The sequence below is a fragment of the Pterocles gutturalis genome, unplaced genomic scaffold (genome assembly GCF_000699245.1).
Source record: "Pterocles gutturalis isolate BGI_N339 unplaced genomic scaffold, ASM69924v1 scaffold7138, whole genome shotgun sequence".
Taxonomy (NCBI): Eukaryota; Metazoa; Chordata; class Aves; order Pterocliformes; family Pteroclidae; genus Pterocles; species Pterocles gutturalis.
The window spans coordinates 1,936-11,579 of NW_010125464.1; the positions used below are offsets into that span (position 1 = coordinate 1,936).

At 41.7% G+C, this 9,644-nt stretch overlaps 1 protein-coding gene across 2 annotated transcripts; it reads left to right on the plus strand.

Moving 5' to 3' along the window:
- The first annotated feature begins 978 nt into the window (after positions 1-978).
- Positions 979-6,024, plus strand: KRT222 (keratin 222). Of its 2 annotated transcripts, none has more exons than XM_010078571.1 (6): positions 979-1,074; positions 2,187-2,315; positions 3,061-3,281; positions 4,208-4,288; positions 4,446-4,574; positions 5,811-6,024. In XM_010078571.1, exons 1-6 carry the CDS (start codon positions 979-981, stop codon positions 6,022-6,024), a joined length of 870 nt encoding a protein of 289 aa, XP_010076873.1. The 2 variants fall into 2 exon arrangements, with proteins under 2 accessions (XP_010076873.1, XP_010076874.1); XM_010078572.1 differs by having other exon boundaries at positions 4,208-4,284; positions 4,469-4,574.
- The last annotated feature ends 3,620 nt before the right edge of the window (positions 6,025-9,644 follow it).

Here is a 9,644-nt window from a genome sequence, read left to right on the forward strand (position 1 = left end):
CAAGATCACTGGGATCATACAGTAGCAACAGTGAGCCAGGAAATGAAGAATTACCTGCAGGAAATACAGCACAGCAGACAACCTGTACTTTTTACGTCCCTTTTAGCTGGCAGGAAAGGTACAAGAATCCTACATCCCCTGCGTATTCTGTGGAGTGAACACACAGACACACGGCAGAGGCACCATAAACACCTCCAGAGACCAACTACTTCTCCTGACAGCAGTCAGCTACGTCTGAAGCACTAATTCACCAGGACTTTGCACTCTGCAGAAGGGGAACCAAACCCCTCCCCACGAGGTGCGCAAGCATCCTTTACCACCAGTAGTGCTGGTTCCTCTCCCTCTCTTTGTGTTCCTGCCCAGAAACCCCCCAAAACGCTGGGTAAGAGGATGCCCGGGAGCCCAGCTCTTTTTCCAAGTGGGACAGTCCTCAACACTCAATCAGGTCAGACACCTGAGACTTCACCTCGCTGAGTCTTACAAGCCTTCAAGGATGGACATTCTGTAAGATCCCTGATAACCTGTTCCCGTGCTGCCCAGCTGCTGGTGACGGCACATTCCAGCAGCCCTGCCACCAACTGGGTGTCCTGCTGGGAAGCTGTTCCCTCCCGTCCCCTCTGTGACCTCACTCTCATTCTGTGCAGCTGCGATTTCGTCCTTTGCTTGTATCTCCTAACTCACATGTTTCAGGTTATAAAAACCCACAGTTATAGTGCAACGTAAAGACATACATTCATTTCAGCACATCATTCAGGAATCAGTATTTTAATCGCTGCAAAAGTGACAGACTTTTGCTTTATTAAACTTGCTTGTATAAACGATGGGAAGCCTCTGACCTTCCAGTGCTTCCTCAAAAACAAAGCTCTGCAGCTTTAAGATCTGCCCGAGCTCTGCCTCCGCTCTCCTGCAGGCAGCCGGGCTCTGCAGCAGCCCGCGTCCTATCCCCACGGTGGGGCAGCCAAGGTGGAGGATGGGAGGATGGAGCTGTCCCGGCTCCTCAATGAGATCAGGGCAAACTATGAAAGGCTCATCACCAGCAATCAGATAAAGACCATCATCTCAGCAAGGACCCAGGTAATGACTGCACACAGAGAGCCACCTTCCAGAGTAAGGAGACAGCCCCTCTCTAGGCAGTTCCTCCCGCAGCCCCTATGAGGTACAGTATTGCCTTTCCGTGCAGCACGTTCCTGGGGAAGGGATTTTGATTTTACTGCAGTAAGATGGGAACTGGAAGATACGGAAATAGATTTTGTTTAGGGTGTGGAATTCACACTAAAAGCATGCTGTGTGATTCATCTGGATGTTTTTCTGTACCTGCAACAGGGATATTGCTGTGATTTTTAAACGATGATATATGCTGTAAGATGGTAACCTCTAGCACCGTGTAATTATCCCAGAGGAAACGAGAATCTTGACAGTCAAAGGCAATGTAACAAGCCATTTATCTACAGAAAGCGTTACCATTGTTAGCACCTATATTAAAGAAAACTGTACTTTTTCAGGAACTATTTTATATCATTCACAGTAAAACTATGTCATCCTCTTCAGCAAATGCAATTTGTTCTTTCAGTGAAATGTTATCAACACACAATGCTACTATTACAGATTTACATACAGAACATCTCTAAAACCCAACTGAACTTTGAAATAAAATGGCAAAACAATTTTCGGCCAGCAAATGTCAAGAAATTCAGGGAGAAAATTCGGTATTATATCACCCTGTTGTACTTCTTGGGAACTGCAGAAATCCTGGAGGGTTTTTTTAACCACAGAGCAGAGTGCTGCTGCAATCCGGCTGCTGTACACAGCAACCCACCGACACACAGCAGCTATAAGCTAGGGACTTAAGCTGAGTTTATATTTGTGTTTGGCACAAAGCAGACAATCTTGTCACATAAATTCTGCAGGACCCAGGCAAAGAATCTTGAGTCTTCCCTTGTGGGTTATCCAAATCTGGATTTTTCATCAAAATGATGGCATGGTAAAATTCCAATAGGTCGGTATGTTACAGGGGGAGGGGAGGGAGTAAGGGCTTCCCATCCCATGGTACATAAAATATTAGTTCATCACTGTTAGCTTTAACAAACGTATATGATTCTCAAAAAATTCCAACGAGATTTTTATGAACCTATTTTAATTATTTGACTATTTTTTTAATACTGTTATCTTTTTTATATACCCTGCAGCTAGAAGCAGCCGCCATTAGGAGAATGGATGAAGATGCAGAAGCATTAAAGGCAGCCAGAGCAGAACTCTGCGAAGCGAGGCGGCAGTGGCACCATATGCAGATCGAAATTGAATCTCTCCACGCTGTGGTAAGCATCATCAACTGCAACTGGAAATCTCACGGAAAAAAATAGGTCTTCTTGATGTAACCTACTGCACGATTCAGTTTCTGTAGCAATCACACCCATTACACAGCAGAAACACAACACAGACAGAAATGCGTGGCTCTGTGGTGGACCTTCAGCTCATCCCGCAGAGCACTGACCAAGAAGCAACAGCCCAGTCATTTGCTCACATTTACGAGTATCACGTTTCCATTCGGGAGCTGCAAATGCACAGGTGTGCTCATGTTCTCACGCCTGCCAGACAGATACTTGCCTGAGACACTCCCTCATCAAGTCCCCGGTCATTCTGCCTAACCCATTCACATCAGGCTTGTAACACTTTTTGAATGCGGGGACGCCATTTATCAATTCATTCATGATAAAATATGCCAGCAATTTACTGAATTCAGTAATACAGACAAGCTACAAGAGCACACAGACCACTCAGTTTCCGTACGGTACTGATAACCGTTTTCATTTTCACCATACAGGTAAAATCGGAGATCTGTAAAAACAATGGTAGTGGGTTGCTGGTACAACTGAAGGCTACATTTCTTTCTTCTGTCTTAAATTATTACAGATTTTACCGGAAAATTTCTTGGCAAAAGTATAATCTTGAAAGCTCTACTCCTGCTCCTAAAGAATATTCTCAAAAGAACTGATGTAAAAATACGTATAACATCTTTACACATATACTTTCCAAATCTTAAGATGTGAGTTAATTTCACAGGAAAAAGGTTTGGAGCGTTCATTGCGTGCCACAGAGCAGCAGTACCACATGCAGCTACAAACTTTGGAAGCTGAGATTGAATGCTTAGAGAAAGAGCTTCTGGAAGTGAGAAGAGGTATTGAGAAACAGCTTCGAGAGCATGAAATCCTCCTGAACACGAGGATGAAACTGGAGGAGGAGATAGCAACATACCGCAGTCTGCTTGAGCAGGAAGAGAAGAGGTACTTGCTGTTTAATGTACATTTATCCTTCATTTCAGAACTTCTCACTGAAATAATAATCAGAATTGTAAATACAGGAACCAGTCATTAAAAAATTACAGTACAAAATCCTTAGAAGTGGTTTCATTGTAACTTCGCTGATCCCGTTCCTTCTGGAGCTCAGAGCATCTCCAGGACACACCGCGGGCAGTAGCAGGCTCGCTGCACGCTCACTCCAGGCACGGCAGGGTGCGGCAGACCTTGGACCCCTTAGCTGTTTGTCAGTATCCTCCAGAGTGCCCCAAGGCACACCTTTGGGGGAGTCGACACATCAGGATGCTCTTTAAGCATTCGCCTTGCCGTAAGGTTCTGCCTTGGCTGTAACTCTTCCCGTCTGCCCTCTCCCCGGCACACACCATCAGTATTTCAAAGGCATCAGAGAGGCAGCCACACAAACGTCAGCAGCAGGGAGGGTAAGGAAAAGGCAAAATACCACGTCTTGCACTCAGCACTGGTATCTTAACAAAACCAGGCACGTGATTCTGAAATCTTTCCGTGGAACACGGCTTCCCTCAGTCCTCTCTGCCCGAGAGGGAGGGTTTCCATCCAGGAACCTCACACGCTCGCATGAGAAGATTCCAGACAGGGGAGTCAGTTTCAGATTTAATGCTTCTAACACTGTGAAAATACACACAATTCAGTATTAATAAAATTAAATAACTCTTCCTGGCACACAACAAACTGTCAAAAACAATGATGAAATTGCACAGATATTTTCAGTCACTTTCTTCAGTTCTATGCTCAGAATGGGAAATCCTAACAAATACTTGCTACAATCAAACAGAACTTCTCATATCTGTAAATTTTTCACAGCTGTTCATAAGAAAAGTTTTGGATTAAAGTAACTCAATCTTATTATATGACTGCAGTAATTTTTATTTCTGCAGGTTTCGTTGCTCTGTGCCTGACCAGAAGGATGACAAACAGCCCACCACTAGCAAGATTGCCTTTACACTGCCCTCACGTGAGTTTTTAGACACTTTCCCCTTAGGGAATTATGGCCCTAAAGGAGGTTCCCAACTGCTGACACATTACTGGATATTACAAAAGGATCTCCCTCCAGTGCAGCAGAAGGACAAATGCCTCTAGGTCCTGTGTCCTGACCTTACTCTTCTGCACGCCCAGTACCTCTGCGTGTTCTTTTACAGATGGTGGAAAGAAGCATGAGCCTGAGAAGGTGGAACTGATGACAAAACAAGCAATCCTAGATGGAAATATTATGAAGGAAAGCGCTGAAGCTCATGGCACTGTACAGTAAGATAAACATGAATTTAACAAGTAAAAGGAAATGGTGGGCATTATATTTCAGTAGCTTTGAGCTCTCCTGTATTTACTGTCGCCTACATCATGCCCATACAGCCAAGAAGCTCTAGGGAAACAGTGAGAGTTCTTGAAGGTCTATTGAATGGCATGTTTCACAACAAATTAAATTTTAAAATTATTTTTATTAACACTTACTTCATAAGCTAACAGCATAATGATGATGCTTCTGATTTGTAATTTCTGTTTCTGTCAAGAATGAAACTATGAACAATTCATTCAGCCAAGGCTGGAAGCAGAGGAGCCCGTACCATGGTTGCGAGGTTCCTCTGGGGCATATTTACGCACATCAGCTCAGCCTCGGCTGCTCTGACTTGCTGTGCGGAAACTCCTCCATTTCACCCATTACCAAACAGAGAACGGAGAGCCTGGCTCCTAAGCGGGCATGTGAAAGTGTGTTAGGATGGATTATTCACCTTCAATTACTTTAATTGTATTGGATTGCTTCATTCTTTTTTTTCTGCTGCTCTTTAAGCTCTTCTGTAAACTAGCATTTGACATTACATCTAACGCAAACTGCAGGGCACTGTGTCACTAATGCTTCCCTGTAACCAGCTGTTGAAAACATGGAGAAATTTGGATTAACACCTAATGCCATCATACGGTCCATCACATACACTCCCTAAAAAAAAGGGTTTCACCCCTGAGCTGTGCGCATCTCCCAGTCCGTCGGACCTGCACGGGGCTGCTCGGCCGGGTGAAGGTCCCTCTACCCGAGTGAGGCCCCCAGAGTCGCGCTTTTAGTCCTGGGTCCTGACACACAGGATTACATCAATGGGATTCGGGTACCCAAACATTATCAGATGAGCTGAATTTTCAATTCTCCATATTTTACCTCTGTCCTTTTTTTCTTTTTTAGTTCAATGTAGACTGACATTCTGAGGTTTGGATCTGAACTAGATTTTTCTCCTCCCTATTTTGATGGCTTTTGTATTCATGTCTGTTTACAAGTACAAACCCCAGAATAGAACGAACCCTCATCCTTTATTTAGCTTTTCTGGAGAATAAACCTGTGAAAAACAAGAAGAATTCTAGTGTCGCAGTACCCATCTAAAACTTAAAACTTGACACTTCATTATGCAACTCCTCTCTACATTTTAAAAGCAGTCCTGAAGCTTGATCTTTCATACTGCCTAAAGGATCATAAATACCTTTGCTTTACTGTTTCAGGACAGAGAAGGTGGATGAAGTTATTAAAGAATGGGAAGGTTCGTTCTTTAAGGACAACCCTCGCTTAAGGAAGAAATCTGTTTCACTGCGCTTCGATCTGCACCTAGCAGCAACGGATGACGGCTGTTTACACACCAAGAAGAAGACTCTTCCCGACATCGAAGTCAGGCTGGTAATGAGGAGATCCTGCAGTATTCCTTCCATCAAACCCTAACCTACAGCCCAGCAACCCAGCCTCGTCCCCAACGGGCTCTGGAAATAAACTGTAGATGGACTCACACGGTCTGCTATCCTGCTACAGCTGAGAAATCTCACCGAGGACTTGGATTGCTACCATCAAAACATACAAGTCTTTTAAAAGCAAGGGAGAAGAGCAAGGGAGATGAGATTCCACAAAACTTCTACTAGTTTTATACTCTGGGTACAGCCCTTTAATTTTCTCATTGTTGTTGTTGTTTTGTAGAATTTCACCAAATATTAAAAAAATTAAACTATAACTTTATACTTGGACAGATTCTGCCTTTGTAAAGAGAACTTGTTTTCTCTTTCAGGAAATGAGAATTGCATATTTCATTCTCTTAATTATTCAGTACTGCATACACATAATGACTGATGAATCCATGAAATAATTTAGATCACAACTGCCATACTTGAAATATATTTTAAAATAACACTTTCTAGCAGCAAAAATCACCTACAAAGATGCTCTTAAAATACATAAACTATTAACAAAGAGATTTCTTTTAAAAGTGGCTGGTATTTTTAAATTATTTTTTTAGGCAACAACCGAGTAAAAATGTCTTTCCCTTACACAATTATACACACGTTTTTAAAAAGTGTTGTTACGAACGAGTATTTTAGCCATACTGTTCCACTGATTTTGAAGCAGTAATTTCCACTGAAAAATCAGTCATTCTCTTATCTGTCTGCACATATCTGTACTACAGATTTCTTAGCCATGGCAAGTAAAATTATAGCCTTTAACTGTTCAAAAATAAGGAATCAACCAATTCTCTTAATGCTGGTATTTAATTAATGTTTTGTATTATAACAGTGTGAATTAAAATATCTTCAACAAATCCTTCTTCTGACAAATCTTATAGGCAAGTTGTGCTCTTGATCTAGTATACGTAAGAAGTCACTGTTATGTCAGGATACAACTATGAGAGCTTCAAATTAAAAGGACAAAATAAGGGCTACACATTCAGAGGAAAATTCTACCACACCCATAAGTATCCCCACTTCTACTCGGAGTAGCTATGGGCAAATCCAAAGTGCAGGAGATGACCCTGCATACGTATACCAACAAACCAGAAATACAAATGCAGACATACTTCTTTATAACATCGTGAGACAAATGTCAAACAAAAACTCAAACAGAATCGTATTAAGATGAGAATGGCTGTTTAGGAGGATTTTAAGAGGTGTGGATGTCAAAAGCTCTCACTGAAGTCATGGGGGTTGCAGGGGCTCAGAATCTAGAAAACCCACGTACAGTATTTGCTGGATTCACAGCAGCATGTAGAAGATCAATTTAAGTGTCAGTATTTGCCTTATTACTTACGGCATGTGTTACAAGAACTGATACTAGAAATCCTTTCAGTGTTCAGTTACGCTTCTCTCTCTCGGTAACGGTAAGAACAACGCATTTGTATTGCCCACAGTTCTGTACCTACTGTGTGAAGCTGGCTCATTATCATTAACCTTGATACTGACCTGGTGTTGTTAACACTTGAGTATTTGGCATTCTGAATGTATCCGCCTGCTCTAGTATTTTCACTATGCAGCTTTTTTTTGTGCTTCTACTCTGTACATTTTACAATACTTGAATTTAAACTAAGTTCTAATTGCTTTAAGGCACTTTAAACAGGGATACGGATTTACCAAAGTAAATGATAGTAATACAATAAAAAAGTATTAAAATCGAGTTTGCCCTGCATATTTTGTGAGTTTTAATGTGTATACCTTCAAAGGAAAGAAGTAACACAGAAATACAAAATAAAAGTTGTAGTTAAGCAGATCTGTAGCGCTGCAACCAAGTGTTTTCTAAGCTCTCCTCTACAATTGGAAAGACACAAAGTCCCCAAGAATCTTTATCCTAACATCTACCGCGAGTGTCCTACTGCTACAAAATTACTCTTTTTCTGGTAAATCCAGCAACGCTGACTAGATCTAAGTGTGCATCCTGCTTTTAACCGTGTTTTCTCCCTTGACAGTGCATACATATCTTTTGTGTTATGCACAAATTCCATCTCTTCAAGTGTAGAGGGTTTACTCCTTTGTTCATACACAACTCGAACTTCCACTAGTGTCAGCGTGAACTCTGCGTGGGCACAGCAAACAGAAGTGTGCATTCTGCTTTTAACCATGTTTTCTCCCTTGACAGTGCATACATATTATCTTTTGTGTTATGCACAAATTCCATCTCTTCAAGTGTAGAGGGTTTACTCCTTTGTTCATACACAACTCGAACTTCCACTAGTGTCAGCGTGAACTCTGCGTGGGCACAGCAAACAGAAGTATTCACAGTAACATCTCCCCCTGATTTTAGGTCACTTTAAAGCTGAATTTAAAAATATAACACTAAAGGCTGATATTATGGCAAAGAACTCTTCACTTCTGTGCTGCTCGTTGAATTCAGACCAGCTGAGCTACTGCCACCTGATAGCTGCAACCGTCTCAGGTAAAAAGAAGTTTCATTGTCTCAACCTACTTTCCAATGAATATATGTCCTCATTACAAAGCTGATGAAACTGTTGCTAATTAGAACAGTCAGATTAGAGCCAACCATTTAGAGCCCCCTGGTTAGCACGATGCAGATTAAACAACCCTATTAAACCAGTGAAACTACTGATGTCCTACGATATATTAAAAAGCGTACACACAGAGTTCACTATCACAGCATGGAAACCAGGCAAATAGAAAAGTAAGAAAAACCCATAAAACAAAGTAAGGAATACGTTACTGGCTTTAAAACCATTTAATGATTCAGACTATTAGCCTGAAAAGTGAGGATCAGTAAATGTACTTGAACTTGATAAATATTTCAATAAGCTGTGCAAATTTAGAATTTATTTTGACATTATCAACAAATTCATCTTATTAATAGAGATGAATGCACAAAGCAGTCAAAACCAGGGGAAAAAACAAGTTATTTTTCACCTCTGAAGAAGTATTTTCTCACGTTTTCCTTACAATGGATCTGCCCAGGCGGCACTGTGGACTAAAGAGAGGCGTGTGGCTGGCTGAGGACCTTTTCAGTTCTCACTCTCTTACAATTACTACATCGAAGTCACCGATTTTTGTGCTGTGTGTCAACGAATTCCCATTGTGGCCACAGGTAGCACACTGTAAGCAGATGAGGGCAGAGTTCTTGTCTCTTTATTTGTTCCTAAAAATGTGCTTCTGTCAGAACGAAAGCCAACTGGGCTGGACAAAATGTAGGCGTCAAGAAGAAACAGGCCTAAGTTGCAGCAAGCCAGCATCGTATTGTTAGTTTTTCATCTTTTTCCCTTTCTACCACATTTTTAAGTTAGGTACATATCATCTATCATTTTCTGTTCAAAAAAAATCAAAGCTATTTCTGCTATCTTGTAACGAACATCCCCTGCATGGCTTTCCGCAGCTGCCATTCACCAGATCCACCAAAGTCCTCCTTTATGGGTGTCTAGAAGCTTCTCCTATCAGCCATGTAACTGCATTTCACCACCAAGCTTTATGTTTTTGTTTTTCACTCAGTCACTTCAACAATTTTCACTGAGATTCCTGTGCTGAATGCTGAGGTCTGAAATTCTTCATCCTCCTCAGACACCCATTGCCACAAGGTGTGAAACC

Coding starts and splice junctions, on each gene's coding strand:
- KRT222 (XM_010078571.1), top strand. CDS start 979: ATGGAGCTGTCCCGGCTCCTCAATGAGATCAGGGCAAACTATGAAAGG. Junction 2,316..3,060: donor TTGAATCTCTCCACGCTGTG/GTAAGCATCATC, acceptor TTAATTTCACAG/GAAAAAGGTTTGGAGCGTTC. Junction 4,289..4,445: donor TTTACACTGCCCTCACGTGA/GTTTTTAGACAC, acceptor CTGCACGCCCAG/TACCTCTGCGTGTTCTTTTA.